Genomic DNA, 25,011 nt, shown 5'->3' on the forward strand with positions numbered 1-25,011 from the left:
ACTAGAATCCTCATACATTGCTGGTGGGAAGGTAAAATGGTACAGCGTCTTTGGAAAACAGTTTGATAATTCCTGAAAATGTTAAACATAGAGTTACCACATCACCTAGTAATTCTACTCCAAGGTACACACCCAAGAAAACCGAAAACATACGATCGTACAAAAGTTGTATATGAACATTCACAGCAGTGTTATTCACAATATTCCCAAACTGATGAATGAATAAACACACAGTGATATATCCATACAATGAAACATTATCAAGCCATGAAAAGGAATGAAGCACTGATACATGCTACAACATGGATGCACCTTGAAAACATGAGAACTGAAATAAGCCAAGCACAAAGAATACATGTTATATGACCCCATCTATATGAATGTTCAGAATAAGCAAATCCACAGAAACAGAAAGTATATTAACGATTGCCAAAGGCTAGAGGGGCAGCAAGGGGAAGAGGAGGAGGAGGAAACAGGCAGTAACTATTAATGGATGTGAGGTTTCTTGTTGACTTAAAAAATGTTCTCAACTTACATAGGGGCATGGTTGCACAATTTTGTGAATATTCTAAAAACCATGGAGTGGTACACTTAAAAAAGGTAAAATTTTGTGGTTTATTAACTGTATTTCAATATTATTAACTGTATTTCAACTGTATTTCAATAAAGCTGTTAAAAAATAAAAACCATGATGAGTTACCATTTCATACCTAGTAGAATGAGTAAAATCAAAAAGACTAGAAATACCAGTGTTGGCAAGAATGGGGAACATTGCTGCTGGTCAAAGGGTAAAACAGTACAACTGCTTTGGAGAACTGTTTGGCAGTGTTGAGTAAAGTTAAACAGGCATCTACCCTATGACACATCAACTCCTAGTTATTTATTTAAGATAAGTGAAAACTTGTGACCACAAGACTTGTACAGAAATGTTCACAGTACCTTATTCGTAAGAGTCCAAAAATGGAAACCATCCAAATGTCCATCAACAGGAGAACAAATACATTATGATATATAATTATACAATGGAAAATTACTCAGCAGTGAAAAGCAAGCTGATAGGTACAGGAATATGGATGAATCTCAAAATTATTATCTTGATGGAAAGAAACCAAACACAAACACACAGACACAAAAACTATAACTATAGGATTCTATTTATAGAAAGCTGAAGAATAGGCAAAACTAATCTGCCATAGCAGAAGCGAGACCAATGGCTTCCAGAGCAGGTAGAGGGCAAGGGGCACAAGAGACCATTCAGGGTGATGAAAGCAATGTTGGGGTTACACACATTTATAAAACTGTCAAAACTAATCAAAACAAATTCACTGAAAATGTGAATTTTATTAAGTCTAAATTTTATTCCAATTCGAACAGAAATAGCAAGATGTAGACAAAGATTCTACTAAAATATTCATGGATGAAGTGATACAAAGTGAAAAATTCATAAATAAATGATTATTTCTTACTGTAGTTTTGTGGCACAAGTTCTGGGTTCTTAGGATTTTTCAACTTGTAGGATACATCTCCAATGTTAACTGTATCACCTAAAAAGAGAATACAGAAACACAATCATTGTAAGAAACAAGTAAGAAAGCAATACACTATGCCTTTTGCAATAATGATTCTCCTGACTACAGATAAGGATGTGTGTATCACACATATGACTGTGTCAGGCGACCACAGACACACCTGTCTACGTCAGGCACTATGCTGTAAAACTGGCATCTACAGTATAAGTTATACATGCGTGTGTGCTAAGTCACTTCAGTCCTGTCCGACTCTTTGTGACACTACGGACTGCAGCCCGCCAGGCTCTTCTGTCCATGGGATTTTCCAGGCAAGAATACTAGAGTGGGCTGCCATTTCCTTCTCCAGGGGATCTTCCTGAACCAAGGATCAAACTCACGTCTCCTGAATCAGCAGGCAGATTCTTTATCACTGAGCCACAAGGAAAGCCAAAATACTGTTAAAGACTCATGTATTTATGCTATTTCATTTAATGTTGACTCTAAGTCACCCAAGGCTTCTGTGAGCTATTTCACAGAATTGTTGTAACAGAAACTCCATCTCAAACTAGCTTAGTACAAGGACATTGGGGGTTTTGTTACTGCAGTTCTATGAAGTAGCTCACAGGAACCACAAACACACTATGAAGAGACCTAGGCTCAGACACTAGCCCCCAGTATGCCAGGAAAGGCCACAGGATGCACAGTCCAGGACACATCCCAGGAGCAACTCACTGAGACCACCCCTGGCACCACCAGCTTCAGTGTGGGACACCTTGGGCAGAGGACAACTCTTTCCTCCATTTTATTTTGATGTCTCAAACCTGTAGGCGAGTTTAAAAAACACTATCTTAAGAGGCAAAAGTCATGACTCTTCATCTTTACAGTCAGAGGCATCTTCTAATAAAAAGCACACTGTCCTAAGTAAACTATTCTTGCAGTTTTCCTAACTCCGTCACAACTCAACCACATGGGCAGGAAAACTGAACTGAATCGACCCAGCCTACGTCATTAGTCACAGTCTGGCTGCTGGGGCGCAGAGAGCTGGAAGCCCGAACCATCGACTTCCAGGGAGGAGCTGGGACCCCGCCTCCTATCATGCTCGGCAGGCAGGGACACCCTCTCCCTCTCTCTCTCTCTCTCCCCCCCTTCTCCTCCTTGCCCTCTCACCTCCTTGCTTCTCCTCCTACCTCATTATGACTCAAGTTTTCTTTGCCTTTCCTTCTGCTCTTCAACTTCTTACTGGGTGTGGAGGCCTGGTCCTAGCCTCTTTTCTGTCTATAATCTCTTCTTGATGAGCTCATCTGGTATTGTGCCTTTAAGCACAATACATTGCTTGCTCCCAAATTTGTATCTGTAATCTAGACCACAGAACTCGAAGCATGGGCAACAACAGTCTCTGAGATGCATATGCAAAATTGAACTTCTGATCTGTGTGCGCTCCACCCACAGAATCCCCCAATTCTTCTCATGACAACCTAACACTTCCAATTTCCAGGTCAGAAATCTTACAGCCAGTCTTAACTGCTCTCTCCCACACCCCATCAGAAAATAGTGCTGACTCGGTCATTAAGATACATGTAGTATTGGGCTTCCCTGGTGGTCTAGTGGTTAAGAATCCACGTGCCAACGCACGGCACAGGGGTTTGATCCCTGGTCTGGGAAGGTTCCGCATGCCTCAGGGGAAATGAAGCTTAAGCACCACAACTCCTGAGCCCGTGCTCTAGAGCCGGAGCTCTGCAACGGGAGGAGCCACCTCAATGAGGAACCCACTCGCCAAAACTAGAGCAGCCCGCTCTCACTGCAACTGGAGAAAGCCCACGCACAGCAATGAGAACCCAGGCGGCCAAAAATTAATTAATTAATTTAAAAATATATATACGTAGTGCTGCCCACTTCTCCAGCCATCCTCTACCACCACAGTGCCGACCCAAGCCAGTTAGGGGTTTACTACTTAAATCCATTTTCTCACTTAAACAGCATCATCTCTCACCTCCTTACACATCTCCTGTCTCGATGCTTGCACTCTACAGTTAATGCTCAACCGAGCGCCCACAGTGATCATAAGAAAACAGGAATGAAGTCATGCTAGTCCTCTGCTCAAACCCATCTTTGCAATGGCCTAAAAGGCTATTTCTGATCTGGCTCCCCACTTCCCTTCTAAAGTCATCTCCTACTAGAGTCCTCCTCTCTTCTTCTACTCAGCCGTAAGGTCTCTCACTGTTCCTTCAACATGTCAGACATATATTCATTTCAGGCTTCTGCGCTGGATTTTCCTACTGACTGAAATGCTTTTCCTTTATCCTTTAATGGATAAATACATCCATTATCAATCAGGGCCCCAGCAAGAAACTGACAGTTCATTCAAACTGAGTAACTGAAGAGAGAATAATTAAGGAAGCATTTATGAAGGTATGGGCAGAGTCTGGGAAAACCAACAAAGATGGTGCAGTACCCTGGGACTAGCAATAACAGAAAGCCATTACCACCACTGGGCCTTCAGGAGCAACAGAGAGCACAGAGAGGGCAAGCATATTCAGAATGATGGATGTAGCAAATCTAAGCTGGTAACTGGCAAAGAGGGACCTGGGGAATAAACATGAAGCAAAAACTGACAGAACTGAAAAGTGACAGGAGACAAATTTAAAATCATATCTGGATATTTTAATACATCTCTCTCAGTAAGTGATGGAAGAGTGGGGGGGGTTGGTTAGAAGAATATAGAAGTAAAGATGATCACTTCTTAACCTTTTGGCTAAGACCAAGTGTAGAAGCAAAGACCTGAAAACATGATAAACCACTTAACCTAAATCGCCCTTACAGAACACTACACCCAACAATGGCAGAATTCTTTTTAAATATACATGCAACATTCACCAAACTAGATCTCCGGCTGCACCATAATGCAAGTCTTCATAAATTTCAAAGGACTGGAATCATACAAAGTATAATTTCTGATCAAAACGGAATTAAACTAGAACCTCATACCAAAAAGATTATATTTGGGAATCAAGCAACAGGCTTCCAAAAAACCCAAAGAAGAATTCACAATGGAAATTGGACTCATTAAGAAACAGTGTAGTGGGCTTCCCTGGTTGGCTCCAAGGTAAAGAATCCACCTGCCAATGAAGGAGACACAGGTTCCACCTCTGGTCCAAGAAGATCCCACATACCATGGAGCAATAAGGCCCATGCACCACAAGGACTGAGCCTGTGCTCTAGAGCCTGGGAACTGCAACTCTGGAAGCCCAGGCACCCTACAGCCTGTGCTCTGCAACAGAGAATCCACTGCAATGAGAAGCCCGTGCACTGCAACTAGAGAGTGGCCCCTGCTCACCACAACTAGAGAAGAGCTCTCACAGCAGCAAAAATGCAACCAGCCAAAGAATTAATAGTAATTATTATTAATAATTAACAAATAAAACAAACAGGGCAGTGATCAATTAGTCATGCCTGCTGCAGGCAAAGAGGAAAATGACACTCATGGGGTGAGGGCATTTGTCCTTCCTGCCTCAAATGCCAATGTTCTTGGCTAACTGCTATTACCATGCTATACTTTGCTAAATCATCTAATCCATACCAGTGGCCCCTCTTTGACCTCTGTACAATTAAAGTCTTACATGTCTAGTTTGGCTGAGTTCTCTCTCCTGAGTGCCATGCCTCTCAGTAGCCTTTGGGACACTTCGAAATCCCAGACACACCTCAAATTTATCATGAGAAGAACATGAAGAATTTATGAACATAGAAGAATTTATCTATGTTCTCAGCGTGTGTTGTCCAACCATCTACAACTAGCTCTACCAGCTCTATCTGAGAAAATGATGCTTTTTATCTCAGCCCAGAAGGCGAAGAAAAAGCAGAGACATTACTTTGCCAACAAAGGTCCATCTAGTCAAGGCTATGGTTTTTCCAGTAGTCATGTATGGATGTAAGAGTTGGACCATAAAGAAAGCTGAGCGCCGAAGAATTGATGCTTTTGAACTCTGGTGTGGAGAAGACTCTTGAGAGTCCCTTGGACTGCAACGAGATCCAACCTGTCAATCCTAAAGGAAATCAGTCCTGAATATTCATTGGAAGGACTGATGCTGAAGCCGAAACTCCAATACTTTGGCCACCTGATGTGAAAAACTGACTCACTGGATAAGACCCTGATGCCGGGAAAGATTGAAGGCAGGAGTCTCCTTCAACAGAGGATGAGACAGTTGGATGGCATCACTGACTCAATGGACATGAGTTTGAGTAAGCTCTGGGAGTTGGTGATGGACAGGGAAGCCTGGTGTGCTGCAGTCCACGGGGTCACAAAGAGTTGGACACGACTGAGCGACTGAACTGAACTGAACTGATCCATAGAAAAGCACTAAATTCCTTAACTTGGGTTATCTGGTTTTTTGTGGGTTTTTTTTCATTAATAGTGATCTTTTGATGTGTTCTGAGTAGCTGATCTCCTACATACCCTGACTCCCCCTCATTGCCTCGTTGGAGCCGTCTCTCAGAATTATCTGAGATGCTACGTCCTAGGTTTGAAGTCCCCAGGAAGTCTGCCAAATAAGACATAACTCTCAACTTCTAGGTTGTGCACTTTTTCGGACAACAGTGTTGTCAACCAATTACAAAGGGACGCAGAGCATACTTCTCTCCTTTGCCTAAACTCTGTAGGGATCCAGAACCCTGACAGAGCGGAGGCCTCTTGTGCCCATCCACCTCCTCCGAGCCCAGATGAATCTGGGTCTCTCCCGGCTCCAGGATCTCCTGTTAACAGCTGATGACTCTGAGTTTCATTTGGCAGCATCTAACAGGTACCTGCCTCTCCAGTTGAAAGATATTAGGGAGTGACCCAGTAATCTAAAGGTATTAGGGGAGCCCGGCTGAAAAACACTGAGAGACATCCCTAACTGGAAGATATCAGGGGAGTCTGGAATTTGCTCAGTGAAAGAAATCCAGAGGTCTGAGTTGAGAGGTTGGGGAGGAGAATGACTTGAAATATTTAAAGGAGAATTGGAAACCAGCCTCCAACTAATACTCCAGCCAGATCACACTTGAAAGCACCTAAGTTATACTAAAAAAGATATCAACCTTAAATGACCAGATTTGGGGGGGTGTGTGTGTGCATGCAGCTAAGTTAAAAATTTGGCTTGATAAAAAATATCTTTTCAAAACTCTGACCTTAAACAAAATGTTTGTAGAGGGGACTTGCATTTCTTTTCCTGTGTCTTTGAGATGTATCAATAAATGTTCTGTCTGATCTTCTTAGGGATTTTTGTTTGTGTCTGTGTGTGTGTGTGTGTGTGTGTATTCTGAAAACTTGACCTCTGCCATACTATTTGGGGAAGTAAACTTTAAGAATTTTATTTAGGTGACATCCTCCTCGTTCTCTTACCGGGAAGCCTCTTACATCTTATTAGTTTGAATCACTGTTAGTATATATCTCATTAATAGCCAAATGATGAATCCTTTAAATTAGAGAAGCTTCTAAATTGGTAAGTTTTTAGAGAGCTATCTTTATAAACGGCTGTTTACTGGTATCTATAAAAATTAAATTAAAGATGGGAAAAAGGAAATATATCTAATGGCTATCCTCAGAACTTCCTTAATTTAAAACAAGTAAGAAAAAACAGTTTGGGAAGTTTTATTTGTGGTCTTTGCTTCCCCTCACTGGGTCTTACAGATGCTAATAAAAACATTAGAATAATTAATGTTAACAGGAAAAAAAAACTGTAAGGGAAGTCTAGATAATTTTTCCAACAAGGTAGAAATCTTAAAAAGACTTACCCCCAATAGAAAAAGAAATCTTTAAATGGTTATTCAAAATGCAATAAAACGGACACTTTTGGGATTAAAACACAAGGCTTTGATGTTACACCACCTAAGGTTAAGTGGACCAGAAGGGACCCCATGTGGTCTTCAACATTAAGAGCCAAACAAGTCCACTCTATTTACTCCAGTTTGTTTAAGTATATGTTTAAGGGGCTGGAAAAAAAATTACACTGAGATACCTGACCAACAATGACCTGGGGCAACAATTAGGCCAATTAATCAAGATTAACAAAAGGGCCTGAGTTTCATGGCTCAATGCCCTCTATGGGGATCCCAGAGCCTTTCAAATAAAAATAGATAAAATGGACAGGGGATAAAAAGAAAAACTTCTAGAACTCCTCCTGTAAGATCAAAACTTGCTGATTGGATTCTAGTGAAAGCTAAAGATATAAAAGATAGAACTGAGATCAAGTATATAAGAATCCATATATTTTCATTGGTTTTATATAAGATGGCTACATCTGTCTTCTTTAATCGTGAGATAGACATGTTTCACCACAGAATAGTTCCCTGTGTGGTATTATAAGACAAAACATATAGATCTGCTCATCAGGAAATACTAATTAAATATATTAAAGGAAATCAATAGGGTTACCTGAGTCATACAATGGAGAAAAAAGTGGGAACTAATATTCTAGGACTAATAAGAATAAAAACAGTGATTTTGCTCTGGGTTTAACTTATGAACTTAGAAAGAGGCTCTTTGTTGAATGCCTTATACAAGTTTTTGAAGGCATGATAGACTAAACTCTGAAAATTCTAGAACATAGAACTTTTAAATTTTAGTTAGAAATCTCTGATATAGAAAATCAACTTTCAAATATTATATATATATTATATAATAAAATACATATATATATATGTATTTGGGCAAATCAATCTTTTAACATCATTGAGGTGACAAACAGTTCTTGGGGTAATTAAAAACAACTGTGTTTGTCCTGTAAATCTCTGCAAATCAGAAACGTAAATATAGCCCACAATGACCTGAGATTGAGTCTGTTTAGCTCAGTCAGGCAAAACCTGAAACCAAGGGAAAAAAATTACAAAGGTGGTAGTTTTAAACTCAAATCACTGGAAAGCCTCCCTCAACTGAAAATCTAATTCACAGACTTCTTAGACTCTTTATCAAAGACAAACACAAATCTTTAAACCTCTTTTCCACAAATAGTAAAGTCTCAGTCATCTAAGCAAGCCAATTTAATTCATCTCATGTTATTTATAAACTAGTAAGTTTCTACTGCAATACCTGATTCACTTCTAAGTTTGTTAAATGAAGCCAAGAGATCTCTAGTTTTGTCTATTCATATATCTCTGTACACATTATATATATGAGATATCTCTATCTCTAGAAAATGTTATCAAAATTAAATTTATAAGAGCTCTATTTAATTGACTTAAAAGTAAATGCTTACAAACTATTTCTACACAGAAACTGATCAAAGTGACTTTCAGGTTCACGTTAATTGGAAAATATTCAATATTAAGTTAATACCTGGTATTAAGGTTGGTTTAAGTTTGTTGAGCTAATTAATATGCACATGTCTTTAGAGTCACCAACATTAGGTACAACACTTATTGTACCAAGGTTTAATGAAAGTTAAATAAAACTTGTTAATATCTACTGCAAATTTGTCAGTATGAAAAATAACTTGGTATAATTAAATATTTACAAGTGAATGCAATGCAAATAAGATAGCTTTTAGATGAACTTTTAGAGAATAAATATATTTAAGGAATGTCTACAAGAATAATCTCTCCAGATATTTGACAGCTTGAAATTTAGAGTTGTGCTAAATTAAGTGATGGAAGTTTATTGAATAACTAGGTCATTCTCAAATAAAATAAGATACATCAATTAACAGAGAAACTAAAGGTATTTAGGACTATTAATGAATATGTTTGGTGCCACCCTGAGATGTTCTCTATAAAAAAGGAAAGGTTTTTAGAAATTATCACTAGTATTTATGTTCACCAATCTACAGAAAGCTAATGTAAAAGACAGTTCATAATTGCTTACTTCTTAGTTTTCACTAGAAATTAAGGTTTTTAAGAGTTGAGGATTCTAATTTAAACATGTAATTAAAGCTAACAGAAATAATCAAGGAAACATTTCAGTATATAGTAGGAAAGTGGAATGTGTGTTTTTCAGAAAAGAAAGTATTAAAAATGGAACTGCATGATATTAAGAGAAAAGAAAGTAAGCTTATCTTAGAGCTGGTGGTTTCTGGATGGAAAGACTAAGGGATAAACTAGACAAAGACAGATATAGACAGTGATGGAATGTTTGTGGATGGTCAGGATTGGCTAGATTTAGATTAAAGTTAATTAAGTGAATTTTGTTGTTAAAAGTAAGCGGGTAAAAGACTAGATTTAATTTTCTCTCTTTTAAGAGAGCAGTTTACTTTGTTTTTGATAAGAAAGCACAGGATACCGGCCCCAGTTATCTGAGATGCATATCAAGGGAATGGTCGATGAGCCCAGTCTTTGCATCTTCCCATACAAGTATGTTTGTCTTTCATAACAGACTGTGTGAGTTCCTGCGCCCTTAAGTGATCTGTATTTGTTTTTTGAAATCATTTGTGACTTTGGTTAAATAAATATCAATTCATAGTGACCTATGATACTATTGTGTTTGTTCTTGTTTTTAAATTGGAGTATAATCGCTTTACAATATTATGTTAGTTTCTGCTGTACAACATGAATCAGCTTTATGTATATATATATCCCCTCCCTCCCTGTTGTGTTTTAAAATGTTTTTGATATTGTTAACAAACTTACCAAATATGAAAATCTAACAAGTTCTTTTAGCTTCCAGCTAACTCTTCAAATGGAGAAGGCAATGGCACCCCACTCCAGTACTCTCGCCTGGAGAATCCCAGGGACGGCGGAGCCTGGTGTGCTGACGTCTATGGGGTCGCACAGAGTCGGACACGACTGAAGCGACTTCGCAGCAGCAGCAGCAACTCTTCAAATGAAGAAGGAAATTGCAACCCACTCCAGTATTCTAGCCTAGGAAATCCCACGGACAAAGTCTGAGCCTGGTGGGCTAAAATCCATGCAGTCACAAAGAGTTGGACATGACTTAGCAACTGAGCACTGAACACAACTCTTCAAAGGAACACTGCGACACCTCAGAGAGGATGTTAAGCTAATTAGGCTTATTTGGTATGTTGAATTACTTGAGAAACACTGTCAAGTGACTGGAGATGAACTTGAGGTTATAATGTATAGGTGAATGTCATTAATATAGACATTCCAAAATATATATGGAATTCCTAAAATCTGAAATGCCCTGATATAATGTTATCAGTCATAATTCTGTGTGTGTGCTAAGTCATTTAGGTTGTGTCCAACTCTGTGCGACTCTATGGGCTGTAGCCCACCAGGCTCCTCTGTCCACGGGATTTTCCAGGCAAGAACACTGGAGTGGGATGCCATGCCCTCCTCCAGGGGATCTTCCCGACCCAGGGATCAAACCCGTGTCTCTTAAGTCTCTTGCATTGGCAGGCAGGTAACACCAGCCCCACTGGGTTCTCTTAAAACATTTTATATCACAGAAACATCCACGTTTCTTACCAACTGCATTGTACTCAAATCTCTAACCATGCCAGTCTAAGTTTTTTCCTTTATAGACAATCATTAGTTTACAATGATAGTTCAACAAAATGAGTCAAGAAGACTCATAAAAAGGACTTTTTAACAAATACAAGTTTCTGATAGTCTTTAGATAAATATGATTTATAACTTTATGACTTTTTCGGAAACATACTGGCTTTTAATATTTGTTTTCCAGAAAAAAAACTCACCTCTTATGCTATGGCCTACAACAAACTGATGAACTATACCTTTGTAAACAAAGAACTGGCTAGCTCTCTGTGGACTTGATGGTTTATTGCAACCGATTATAACTAGTTATACTAATAACGAGTTATACTAATCATTATTTTAATTTGTTCTGTTTCCAAATTCTTCATTCTTTGTGTCTCCCTCCCTGCTACACCTTGACTTTGCCAATGTTATTAGCTGTATTACTTATATCCTATCTATTTTATAAGATTCTTATCTCTTACATTACCCAATGTGTAACCAGGCAAAAAAACTGATAATGGCTAAACATCTTGAGGCATTAGATCACATTTGTAACTCTCCATACTAACAATTTTCAAAATAAATAGGATAATTGTAACAGTGTAATTCTAGGTATGGGAAAAAGCAGCAAGAGAAAACATTTTCTGGATCATAATAGACTAGTAAATCAGAGGATCCAGAGGATTTTAAATTATCAATGGGGTCTGATCCAGAAATTAGCACCTGGAGTGGTATATCAAGAAGAACCTTTGCCTGACCTAGGAATAAGCATTACTAGCAACGTGGGACAAAAATTGGTTGTGAAATGTCTCTCAAACATTGGTCAAATTTTGGACCAGAGACTGCGAACTAAAATACTGCCTGCCATATCAGTAAACAAAGAATGTTGCAGCCATCAAGCCACAACACTACACCCACCCGAAGGTGAGCCCCGAGGGAACTCAGGATGGAAGCGAGATGCCCCCCGCTACAGCCACCCGTGCAAGTCTGAGGAGACCTGAGGAGAGAAGGCACAGGGTACTGGCCCAGATGTCGGAAGTGTGTTTCAAAGGAGCGAGCCCATGCTGTGTATGGAGCATCCGTCCATACACAGAAAAGCACTAAATTCCTTAACTGGAGATACCTGGTCTTCTTTCATTAACAGTATTCTTTTGATATTCTAACTACCTGGTCTTTACTGCAAAATCTCCTACATATGCTGGCTCCCCAGCAGGAGCAGTCTCTCAAAGTCATCTTAGATGCAATGTCCTGGGCTTGAAGTCCTCAGAAAATCCACCAAATAAAACTCTCAATTTTTAGGTTGTGCTTTTTTTTTTTTCAGACTACACATTTAAAAAATACATTTTAAAAACTGTTGTAACAATTTTGGGTTTTAAATATCAATATTTACAATACAATGGAGACAACATGCTCTTCAACTATTTATACTTATCAGAGAAATTTCAAGATATAAACCTAAAAATGTACATAGGGATATATATTTGTAAAACTTGTCTAAGAACTAAGTGAGAAAAACATTTGAAGATCACTGTTCAGTCTATAGGACTACAGCATTTTGTCAGCAAAGTCTATATTTTAATTATTTTTGTATCCCCAGTGCCAAAAATAATACCTCAAACCAAGCAGGTATTCAATAAATGAATATATAAATGAATGATCATATTGGGTTGGACCAGAAGTTCCTTCAGGTTATTCCATAACGTCTTATGGAAAAACCCGAACGGACTTATGGCCAACACAATAGTTTTTAATCAAATACTGTTTTTCTTAATTAAGTATTGTTTCAAGCCCCCTGTTTTCTGCATTCTTTGAGAACACCCCATCTTCTAATGTGCTCCGAAATCAAGTAATTAAAAACATAATAAACTGAGCAAAAAATGTAAAAAAAAAAAATCAAGTAATTTATTTGTAAAGGATTCATATAAGTGAAGAACTAAAAGTATTAATCTAAAAGAGAATGATACTTTCACAACAGGTAATACAACACAAGCAAAAGACACTAAGGCATGCCTCTCTTCAAATAAACCAAAAAACATTTCGGTTAAGTGCAATTATTTGTTAAAAAAGATTTGAGTTAATAAAATACCCATAATGGAAATTGTTAGAATAACTCAGAATGAGTTAACAGAAAGTACAAATTGTTATAGAATATGCTGCTTAACATTCATTACATTTATTATCACAAATAATGCAAAACTGTAGGCACTGAGCTTTCAATGAGAGCCGACTCACTGGAGAAGACGCTGAACCTGGGGAGATCGAGGCGGGAGGAGAAGGGACGACAGAGGGTGAGATGGTTGGATGGCATCACCGACTGAACGGCCATGAGTGTGAGCAAGCTCCGGGAGTTGGTGACAGACGGGAGGCCTGGCGTGCTGTGGTCCATGGGGTCGCAAAGAGTCGGACACGACTGAGCGACTGAACTGAACTGTAACTGTAAGCGTGCATAACTCATAACAGATTAACCTAAATCTCCACACAGTACACAAACTGTCACACAACAACTGCTACCAATAAATTAAGTTATACACTTTATTCAAGCATGGAAAACATGGGCTGAAAATTAAAAACTCTGAAAACAATCTCATAGTTAAAATCTTCCAAACAAAACCAAATTTAAGGCCATTTTTAAAGTAACAAGGCCTGATTTTATCACTTGCAGTGATCCTAATTTAAAGGGATTGCCCAAAAGTTTACAGGAAAATAACTTCTATATTCACAAAAACAATTAATAGTATCTTCTACATTACACTTACTCTTGTACAAACATGTTTGGACATTACTCCCTCAATTTTTAGTGGACAGCTGGTTTGTTTACGTGCCCAATACTCTTCCCTCTTTTGACAACAGACTCTCTCTCTCCAGTGGAGAATAAGCCCCATTTGTTTTGGGTAGAGTTCACCCCAACCTTTCTCTCTGCACCCAAATGTCCAGAAATGAGCACCCTGCATAAGCGCTGTCAGAACATGCCACTCTCTGACCACAGTGCTTGTTTTAGACATGGGCCTGTGATCCAAGGCTGGCCTGTGAAAGTTCCCACCCGGACTTGTGTCAGAGCTCACAGGAAAAGATGTCCTCTCTTCCTCTCACATTGTGAGCTGCAAGGACAGTCAAAGTCTGGGCCTGTCAGTAAGGCTATCACTGCTATCACCTGAAGAAAGCCTGCCAGACACTGAAACCGATACAGCAAAAAACTAGATTCAGCAAAGGAAGAGTAGAGAGTGGCGGAACCAAGGGGAAAGGTAGGGAGCTCAAGCCCTAAAGATATCCTGACATCCTGCATCTAGCCCAGGCTGAAGTCATTGGACCGCTCATCACTGTGAACCAACGATACGCTTTTCTGTGCATCTATCTGTCCCTGAAAACTTCATGACTGCTAACTAATACGACAAATTTTGTATAGTAAAGGCAGGTGGGGCAAGTGTCACTATCCCCATTTTACAAAGAAGACACATACTCAGAGAGGAACACAGGACATTTTGACCCTGAGGATATTCTGAGAACAAACCTTTCAATCAAAATAATACTAAGAGTCATAGATTTTCATCAAGTGATTAGCTTTAGAATAAACTTAAGCCAAAAGGACTTCTTGATCGAGTTTTGTAGAGCACTTTTTAATTTTTTTGTTTAAAGTATTATTTTATAGTAAAGATGTGATTTGTCAATTACTCTTCTGTCCATAGAGAATTTCACCAATTATATCCTCTATATTCTGTCCTCTGTTTTCCTTTGTGGCTATCAGTGTGGACTGAATATCAAAAAGATTTTGCTCTTTCTTCAATTTTTAATCAACAAATGTAGTATATAGCTTTGCCAGAAAATTTGATAGTTTCTAGTAAGTCTTTACATTTTTTGTATGACCTACAGTTTGTATTTAATTTTTGGCTAACCCAGGAGAATTGTGGGTATTTTCTTCAGATATTTCAAAGCTGTTCTATTGCCAAGATCTTTATCTATCTCAAAAATGCTTTTCTTAGTTACATAGTTCAGGCACATCCATGGGCAGCCCTTCTTCTAAAATGGGAGATACAATGCTTATTGCCTGCCAAATTGTAAACTACGAATCAAGTTAATTAATATACACACCTTAGGACATTCAACTCTGAAACAGACTCACAATTCAGTGACCTGCAACTTTGAACTTGTAGCTCTGAACTAAACCAATCAAAGAAGTTGGCTTAGTTCTAGGTTTCTCAACAGCAAGGTTTCTGGACAGACTGATTTATTGGGCCAGATGATTCTTTATTGTGAAGGGATGTCCTGTAGAATGGTAGCATGTTTAGCAGATTCAAGGGCTTCTACCCACTAGATACAAGTAGCACCCCCTTTCTCTTGGTGAGGGCAACAAAAAATGCATTCAGGCCTTGCCGAATGCCCCCTGGGGAAGGGGAATTACCTCAGTTAAGAACCATGTAAGTGTCATTTTTTTTTTTTAATACAAAACTTAGACGCAAGAGAAAACCAAATTTATCAGCAGTTTCCAGGTTAGTCTCTGTGTTCCCAATAAACTGTTTTCCTAGCAATTTATTAGTTTACAACTGTCCTGGGAGTTTATTGCTAAATTCTTTAATACACAAAACTCACTGTCCTCAGGTGCAAAGTAGTCAATAATTTCCCCAAAGTTCAATGCCTAGTAAATACAAAGCTAAGACTTGCACACACATGTAGGTTTTTCCCTTTACATTATATTTCTGAATTGAAGGAGTTCTATATTCCCCTTCCCCAAAGTCATTATTCTATTATAAACTAAGGATATAATCTTAAAATCACAAAGATCTCTACGGATGTATGTTTATTACACCATTTATATGTTTAAAAATAGATAACCTGAATGTCTAAGAATAGGAAACTGATAAAATAAATTATATGGATAAATATATGAACTTAATGCTTATTTAAAATAACCATATAGAGCAATATTTATCACCATATTAATACGTTAATAATAATAGCTCAGAATGATAAAACATACATGATTCAGTTCTTTTAAAAGAAATTTGTATTCATATACATAATAATATACATATTATTTTACAAAACCTGATAACATTAACACAAAAAAAGACAATCATGAATCTGCATGGAAAGATTCCGTTTTAGAGGACTTGTCTGTATTTTACTTACAACGAACATAGATTTCTTATACAGAATTTTTAAATACTTCTATTAAAAAACTTACACACAAAAGTTGTAAAGTAGTGAACCCCTTTAATAATAACGGTATAAAAGGACAGTGCTCAACATGTCAAAGTGGACTTACAGAGTTATGTTTCCATATTATCACTTGATCCATGAGAGACCTGTGCCTGTTTGACATCAGAGTCCTACTGAACTAATCTGTCTCTTTCTGAGGAAACACTACAATAATCTTTACTGAAAATTCCTTGCAGGGAATTCCCTGGCAGTCCAGTGGTTAAGACTCTACGCTGTCACTGCTGAGGGCCAGAGTTCAACCATGGCTCAGGGAACTAAGATACCGCAAGCAGCTCAGCTGGCCAAAACAACAACAAAAGAACTCTGCAGCAGCTAACCTCCTTGCTAACCTCTTTGTTCTAAAACCAAGAGAGAATACAACTAATTGAAGTGTAAAGAGATATACAGAATTTACAAATTATGGATGTTTAGACAAAGGATAAAAAGTAGTAGGTTTGGGTTTTTTTGTTTTTTTTTTTTAAACAAAATGACCCTCTCTTCCCTCTGCTTCTCAGGCTTTATAAAGCTCCTGTCTTGAAGGCCAACACAGCGAGTTCCAGTCACTCCTGCTCCCTCTCTGTATGAACTGGAACATAGTAAGACACTAAATGCTTATTAGGTACAACGAGTTGACAGGCACAAAAAGGAATATGAAAATAAATAAGACATACATACAGCCTAAGAGAGATAAAAATAGTATATAATTTATATCTATTGTTTATGTACCATGTTGTTCTTTTTCCAAACTACTAGGAAGCAACGTCAATTACTGGCAGAGAGATGAGTTACTAGTCACATGGCTGAGTGCAGATGAGCACATCTTCCCAATCTAAACTGTAATTCATTACGGCACACTGCTATTTGTGGTTTACATTTGTCTATGTGTGACATCTGGTTCAAAAGGGGACACTCCAACCTTGATGGCCAATGTTACATCCTAGGGAAGCCCAGAGCTTGCCGCCTGTTTCCCTGGCTCACAGCTGTTTTTACTTGAGTCCAGATCTCTGGTGAGTCTCCAGGTACATTTATCCTCAGTTCTCATACCTTCAACCTTAAGAATCTTTGTGGTAGCAAGGCAAGTAGGGTTAACATAATTTACTCCTTGTGTCATGATGCTAAGTGACTGAGTCTAAGAAGTGAATACGTCATTAGTAATGTGTACACGAGCCTCACATTTGCAGCAAAGCCTGTACTTTGATTTGCTCAACATAACACACATTTTGAGGACATGTCTAAATGCTTTTATAATCAACATGCATTATTCGTGTACAAAAAACAATTATTTTTTAAAGTTCACATGACTTAACCCTGCTAAGGTCCCCTGGAGGACGAAATGGGAACCCACTCCAGTATTCTTGCCTGGAAAATCCCATGGACAGAGAAGCCTGCTGGGCTACAGTCCATGGGCCAAAAAGAGTCAGACACAACTTAGCAACTCAGCACACATACAGGCAACAGCCTACCTAGATAGTTCTCACAGTTGAAACCTAAAAGGAACTGTTTCCATTTCTTCTAAAGCCAAGAAAACAGAATAAATCCCACATAGCTGAAAATACTAAGAATAATAAAGAAGCTAACTTTGAACATTAATATATGCCAGGGATCCTAATAACTAATTAAATCCTCACAACAACCCTATCTAATATACTTTCCTTATCCTAATTTTACAGTTAAAAAAACTGGGACACAAAATTAGGTAACCTACTCTCAAATCCCCATTTATATATATACATACACACAGTGCAGAAATGGGCTCCAACCCAGGCTGATTCATTCTAAAACCTGAGTTATAGATTATGCTATACTTGTACCTTTGACCTCTGCTAAGGCAAAGGAGAAACAAACAGCTCAAAGAATGAAAAAAAACCACCCTAGAAACATAATTGATAAAGGGGCAAAATCTGAAATAAAATTCTATACAGGAAAAAGGAAAAAATCATGTATTCAATGAAATGAATGAAATGGATAGGACTTAATCTCCCTCATTTCTGACAAGGAAAATTATTGGTGTGTGGGGGGAGCAGCGTGCAAGAGGAACAACGAAACTAGCAATTTCATAGTGAAAATCTCCCTTTTTCTTAGCAACGACGTTGAATATTTTGCCTAGAATCACTCTGCCATTCAAGTGAAGCAATAACATACATCCCTTTCCTTAACCAGCACAAAGGATCTAACTCCAGCACAAACGCAGAGCCCCTAAAACCAGCCTGGGCAGAGCCAGGAAATACTTCGCTTAGAAATCTGAGCAGTGAATTCCCTGGTGGTCCAGTGGTTAGGGCTCTTGCGCTTTTCACTGCCAAGTGTGAGCTGTGTGATCCGCAGGAAGTCACTTTTCCTTTCTAGCTCTCCATGACCTCAATTATAAAGAGTCAGGGGTTTAAACTAAATCAAGTTGCGGTTTGGGTTCTAGGACATCGTGAACTGGGAGAAAAGAAAACTTCCAAGCAGAACTTCGACAGAAAGGCTCGAGGATACATTTAAAAGATAACGAAGCGGCAGCCAGCCCTGGCTGGAACGTGGCACGGACTGACTTCCATCCAGGCCCTGGGGACTCGGAGTGCAAGGTCAGGCTCAGCTTTCCGCAGCCTCTGAGGGCAGCTGCATGAACCCCTGCGTGTACTGTAATCTAAGTCGGAATCCCGGGGTGGGCGGTGAAGGAACCAGCGGGGTCAGGAGAATGCATCATTTCAGATCATCAGGAACCTAAAGCCAGGCCCCTGGCGTCACAGGAGGCTCAGAGACTGCAAACGCCTGGCCCCGCGCTACCCAGCAGAGAGCGGAGAAGACTAGAGCTCCCGGCGCCGCGCTCCTTCCCAAGGAAGCCGCGGGGAGTGAGGGGCGCGGAGGAGCGCAGGGCCCGCGCGGGGCGAGCGCGGCCGCGGGGCGCCCCGGGGTTACCTGAGTCGGCCCCCGCCCCGGCGTGCAGCAGCCTGGCCTCCAAGCGCGGCGCGGCGCCGCCCGGCTGGCGCCGCACCACCTGCCGCAGGAGCAGCCGCACGCGCCGCGCGGCCGCAGGGCCGCCGGGCGCCCCGAGGAGCAGGAGCTGCGACTGCATGGGGGCCGGGGGGGCGTCGCCGAGCGCCGGGACAGGGGGTCCGGGGCGAGCGGCACTCCGGGACGGGCGGCGTGAGGCGGCGCGACGACGGGGACAGGAAGCGGCGACGCGCGGAGTCCGCCGGAAACTCCTTCCCCCGGCGCGCCCGGCTCGACCGGCCGGGGCCGCCCTGGGCCCGCTGGGGTGCCGCCACGCCGGGGCCGGCGGGGCGGAGCGCCTGAGGGCGGGGGACCCCGGGGCGCGCCTCGCCCTCACCTGCGGCGCGTCCCCGGAGTCCCCGGACAGGCCTCCGGCGGCTCCATGCGATCCCGTCAGCGCTCAGGGCTTCAGGAGATGCTGGCGGGTGTAAGGAGCCTTTGATGGTGTCACTCCTTCTTGGTTAATGGCCCGGTCTTCGTGTATTGCGTTTTCCCTATGACCCCACGGACTGCAGCACGCCAGGCCTCCCTGTCCTTCACCGTCTCCAGGAGCTTGCTCAGACTCACGTTCATTGAGTCAGTCGGTGATGCCATCCAACCATCTCCTCCTCTGTCGTCCCCTCTCCTCTTGCCCTCAAGTCTTTCCCAGCATCAGGGTATTTTCTCATAAGCCGGCTCTTCGCATCAAGTGGCCAAAGTATTGGAGCTTCAGCTTCAGCTTCATTGGGTGCTAATGAATATGCAGGGTTGATTTCCTTTAGGATTGACTGGTCTGATCTTGCAGTCCAAGGGACTCTCGAGAGTCTTCAACACCACCTTCAAAAGCATCAATTCTTTAGCCTTCTTTATGGTCCAGCTGTCACATCCATGCATGACTACTGGCAAAACCATAGCTTTCCAGTACATTGCTTCAAACCCTTTCCATAATTACGTAGGTCTTCTGGAGATTGTGGGTACACCTATCTGGATTTGTTGTAACCATACCTGTGTATTCAATCAGTACCTGAAAGCCTAATCCTTCTTTTTTTTCCCTCTGCATGTTTTATTACTACACCTTAATAAATTCTAAACAGAAAACTCACATCTTGGTGCTGCACTGGCCAAAATGTCAGTAAGGACCCAGATCAAACTCTTTTTGGGTCATTCTCCTGTGCAAGAGTTCAGTTCAGTTGCTCAGTCATGTCCAACTCTTTGCGACCCCATGGACTGCAGCACACCAGGCCTCCCTGTCCATCACCAACTCCCAGAGTTTACTCAAACTCATGTCCATTGAGTCGGTGATGCCGTCCAACCATCTCATCCTCTGTCATCCCCTTGTCCTCTCGCCTTCATTCTTTCCCAGCATCAGGGTCTTTTCAAATGAGTCAGCTCTTCGCATCAGGTAGCCAAAGTATTGGAGTTTCAGCTTCAACATCAGTCCTTCCAATGAACATTCAGGACTGATTTCCTTTAGGATGGACGGGTGCAAGAGTTACATTAACATATCTATGTCTTTAGTAAGAGAATAAAGTAGGACACTGGCTAAGGCTGCCTCCCTGTCATCCATGCCAAAAGGGGAAGTGGTACTACCACAAAGCAAACTAAGGCTAATATAACTATACCACATCTCCAAAACATCAGGAGTGCATTGAACAAGGCAAAATGTTTACATTGTCACACCAAACAAACATCAGACAAAAAGAATGCAGAAGACTTCACTTTGAGCTAAAGGCCTTGCTAATTCTAGAGCTGTTACCTTCTTTAAATTGTATTGAACACCTACTTTATGTGTGACACTGTGATGGGTGCTAAGAAGAAAGTGGGTAGGAGACTTTACAAGAAAAAAGCTGAGGGAACTTCCCTAGGGGTCCAGTGGCTAAGACTCTGAGCTCCCAATGCAGGGGGCCTGAGTTTGGTCTCTGGTCAGCGAACTGGATCCTACTTGCCACAACTAAGAGTTTGCATGCCCCAACTAAAGATTCCCCATGCCACAGTGAAGATCAAAGATCCTGCATGCTACCGCAAAGACCAGGTTCAGCCAAATAAATATTTTTTAATGAAAAAGGAAGGAAGCTGAGCTGGGTGAGACTGTGTACCTTGCTGAGGACTGGACTTAACATGTTCAGGTTGAAACAGGCTTCTAACATAGTTGGAGAGACAGTGAAAATAAAGTAACTATGTTTGCATAGTTCATTACAACGTGGTTACACATGTATGTTCTCATAGCAACTTCATACCAACAACAACCCTTCAGACTGCTACAGGAGAAGGACATAGATGTAGAATATAACAGTTTATAAAATACTTCTCCCACTTTGAGTGCATCCTATATGTCAAGCATCATGCTAAATATTTTAATGCATTATCTCATTTCATACAGCAACACTTTATTATTATTATTTTTATCCCCCATTTTACAGATGAAGAAACTGAGGCTGGAAAAGTTAAGTACCTTGGTCGGGGCATTTCTATTTAATCTTGCTGGAATCCAGAACATGCTTCAAACCATTGGCAGAATAAGGTAATTTAGCAATTTGATTGGTATAAGCAGAAAGAGTTCTTAGAGTTATCACACTGGGGAAATCAATACAGGTTACAGTGTTCATTCATTCAGCAACATTTACTGAGCAACTATTGCAAAAACAGTATCCTGCCAGGTTCTGTGTAGCAATGGGCTTACATCAAGTATAGAAGACAAACGTACAAATAAAGAATTACAACACAACGGTTAGCATATTTAGACTCAAAGTACTCTGGGGCAGAGTGCTTCCCCTGGCAGAGGGCAGGGAGATTTCAGAGAAGATATTGTTGGAAGTGCTTCTTAAAGGATATGCAAGAATCTTTCCAGCTGAGAAAAGGGCAGGTCATATCTGGCAGAAGGAAGAACAGGTACAAAGGTACAGAAAGCTGAAAACACGTGGCATGACTGAGGATCAGAAAGTGAGTCACTGTGTCTAGGGATCAAGTGCATAAAGTAGTTTGTAGATATGAGACCAGAAAGAGAAAGGGGCTATGTTGTATGCGAGGGGAAAGAGTTTGCACACTAACCTCTGAGAAACTGAAAAATGGTAAAGACTTTTTGGAGTGACCGATCTGCAATCTGAGAAGGAGGTAACTGAGCTTCATTTTGAAGGTTAGTTTAGATTTGGTAAACAAAGAAGAGTGGTAGACAGCATGAGTAGAAGCTTCGAGTCCTGACAAGGGTGATTAACTGATGCAGACAACGAGACCAGCCAGGTGAGAGAGCCGTGCATGTCTTTGAAGAGTGGGAAGGTATTGTCAGAGAGAAACGTTGTGGAGTGAAGACCCTTGAATGGCTAGATAATCTTAAATGAAGAAGTTGGACTTCACCTTATAGGTAAATTGGGTCAACACTCAATGACCCAACTGATCCTATTTGATCATATTTTAAGCAGTGACATGGACTGTGAATTGAGTAAGACAAAAAGCATCAAGTTCCAGCTATGTAGCAGTAAAAGAACAGAATCTCTACTTGAAACGAGGAACCCCTACTGGTGGCTGTGAAGCTGAATGGGAGAGAGGAGACCTTGGGAATGTTTAGTATGTAAGAGATGAACCAGAGCTGTTTCATTTTAAGAGACATCCATCATAACCTCTAGGTAACTTCTCTCTCAAATTCTCACTAAAATAACAGGTACTCTTGATAAAACACACTTCCAACGTTTGATATTTCCTGTTAAACATGTTCCAGAGTCTGGGAGGAATATGTCTTGCCTGCTACATTACTGTAATTGGGCAGAAAGTGCAAATTAATAATCCATCCATGCTGTGTCCAATTAGAAAAAGGTCACTTTATCCCTCCTTATTGCCTACCTGACTGAGAAATCAAGGGACCAGACCAACATCTGGTCCAGGAATCAAGGCTTCCCAGACGTTGGTGTGCCTCTTGATCATGTGGACAATTTGTTCAAATGTCCACCCTCAGGCTTCACTCCCCACCCCTACCCTGAGGCTCTGACCTAGCAGATCTGCAGGGGCTCAAGAAGATGCATATTCAGTCATAACTATAGGAGATCACCTACATGCCGTGTGTTTCAGCTATAAAGCTGGACAGCAGTTCTTTCTGTTACTCTTTTGTTACCAAGGCTGTCCCTCCTCTTTATCCTTGTCAACACTTTGTAGAACAATTTGTAAGTGCTCTCCCTTCATCTGCAAGCAACTAGAATAAAAACTAAAATAAATAGAATGAAAGCTGAGCAGGGAATTAGAGAAAAGAAGGGAAAAGAGAACAGAGGATGGCCCTTTTACAATCATAAGATGTTTTTAGACTGGGACATTGGCAGGAAAAGAGGTGGGGAGCGATGATTAAAGTAAGAAAGATACACTCGCAGAAACTCGCCCAGCACAGGGAATTCCCTGGCGGTCCAATGGTTAGGACTCAGTGGTTTCACTGCCAGGGCCCAGGTTTGTTCCCTGGTTGGGACCCCCAAACCATGTGTGACCAAAAAAACAAACAAAGCAAAAACAAAAAAAGAAACTCTCCCACTACAAAACACCGAATAATGCTGGATAGAATATTTTAAAGTTTCACTTAACATGAATTTGCAAGCTCATGTGAAAGTAGGAGAAGTTCTCTAAAATTCTGGGTATCAGCAAAGAACAGGAAGGAGAACTAGAAGAAGTCTGGGATGGAAGAAGAGCCTGGGAGGGTAAGGACTCAGTGAAGGTGCTAATGCTCTGGAGATATTTACTACCCCTGGTGCACATAGCTATAGGGGCGTCAACAGGGCAGGGAGTAGATTGAAGACTCCATTATAAAGCCAGGACCGGCAAAAGGCTACACAGTTAGCTAAATGGCGGACTATGAAAAAAATTGCAAAGGGAGACAACAAGAATAACAGCTGTCATCTTGGATTCTAGGTAGAACTATTTTTTTCCCTTTAAGAATGGTGACTTCTACTTGAAACTCAGATGGTTTTAAGGCACGATGCAGTATTTGCTTGTTATAAAGAAAAAATTTAAGCCAATAATTTAAAAGTGAACTCAATAAATGTATAGGATATTTGAACAGCACAATTAACAAACTTTATTTTATGAATATACAAAAAAATAAAAAAGCATCAGTTGGAGAACGCATGTTATTCACAAGAACAAGTGCAACATCAGAAATGAGGTTTATTAAAAGCCACAAAGAGGTGAGAGGAAGACTCTCTTGAGCCTTCTAGGGAGGCCCAAGTGAGGATATATACATATATCCTCTTGGGAGAGGATATATGTATATTTATGGCTGATTCACATTATTGTACAGCAGAAACAAACACAGCATTGTTAAGCAATTATCCTCCAATTAATTTTTTTTAAACCACAAAGCTAGTGTCAACAAAAATCAAAATATAGAGGACATTATTTTTATATTAATGCAATCAAGTGAGAAATCAATTTTAGGACAATTAAAATTACAGATATCCTTCTATGTACTCATGAGTCGAAGAAAAAAAACAAGATTAGAAAACACTTGGAACTGAACATTAATGAAAATGCCTGCTAATAAATAGTGCAAAGTGGACCTAAAGCCAAACTATGCGTAGAGTCTAAAAATTAGTAGGCTAAGGAATTTCCTGGTGGTCCAGTGGTTAACAGTCTGCCTGCCAATGCAGGGGACACTGGTTTGATACTTGGTCTGGGAAGATCCTTCACGCCACAGGGCAGCTAAGCCCATGCACCACAGCTACTGAGTCCACATGCCTTAGAACCTGTTCTCTGAAACAAGAGAAGCCACAGCAGTGAGAAGCCCATGTACCACAATGAAGAGTAGCCCTCAATCACCAAGAAAGCCCTTGCACAGCAACAAAGACATAGCACAGTCATAAATAAATGAAATGCCTTTTAAAAAATTAATGGGCTAATTTGTCAACTTAAGTTAAAAAAAATAATAGATTAAATCCAAAGAAGGTTGAAAAAAGGAATAATAAAGACATCAACAAAAACTAATGAA

At 40.4% G+C, this 25,011-nt stretch overlaps 1 protein-coding gene across 10 annotated transcripts in view; it reads right to left on the bottom strand.

Moving 5' to 3' along the window:
- Positions 1-19,322, bottom strand: part of VWA8 (von Willebrand factor A domain containing 8) — a 385,006-nt gene extending 365,684 nt beyond the window's left edge. For 9 of the 10 annotated variants that reach the window (XR_014071267.1, XR_014071268.1, XR_014071269.1 and 6 more), the window contains exons 1-2: positions 19,002-19,322; positions 1,467-1,544 (exon numbers count right to left, since the gene is read on the bottom strand). Coding sequence is in view for 7 of the 10 variants with exons in the window: in XM_081549924.1 (XP_081406050.1) it covers positions 1,467-1,544; positions 19,002-19,158 (235 nt within the window). In the remaining 3 variants the exon portion in view is untranslated. The remainder of the gene's footprint in view (positions 1-1,466; positions 1,545-19,001) is intronic. The other variant, XM_081549923.1, reaches the window with a different exon arrangement.
- Positions 19,323-25,011: the final 5,689 nt, after the last annotated feature.

The sequence above is a fragment of the Giraffa tippelskirchi genome, chromosome 12 (genome assembly GCF_054371585.1).
Source record: "Giraffa tippelskirchi isolate mGirTip1 chromosome 12, T2T-mGirTip1v1.2.pri, whole genome shotgun sequence".
NCBI lineage: Eukaryota > Metazoa > Chordata > Mammalia > Artiodactyla > Giraffidae > Giraffa > Giraffa tippelskirchi.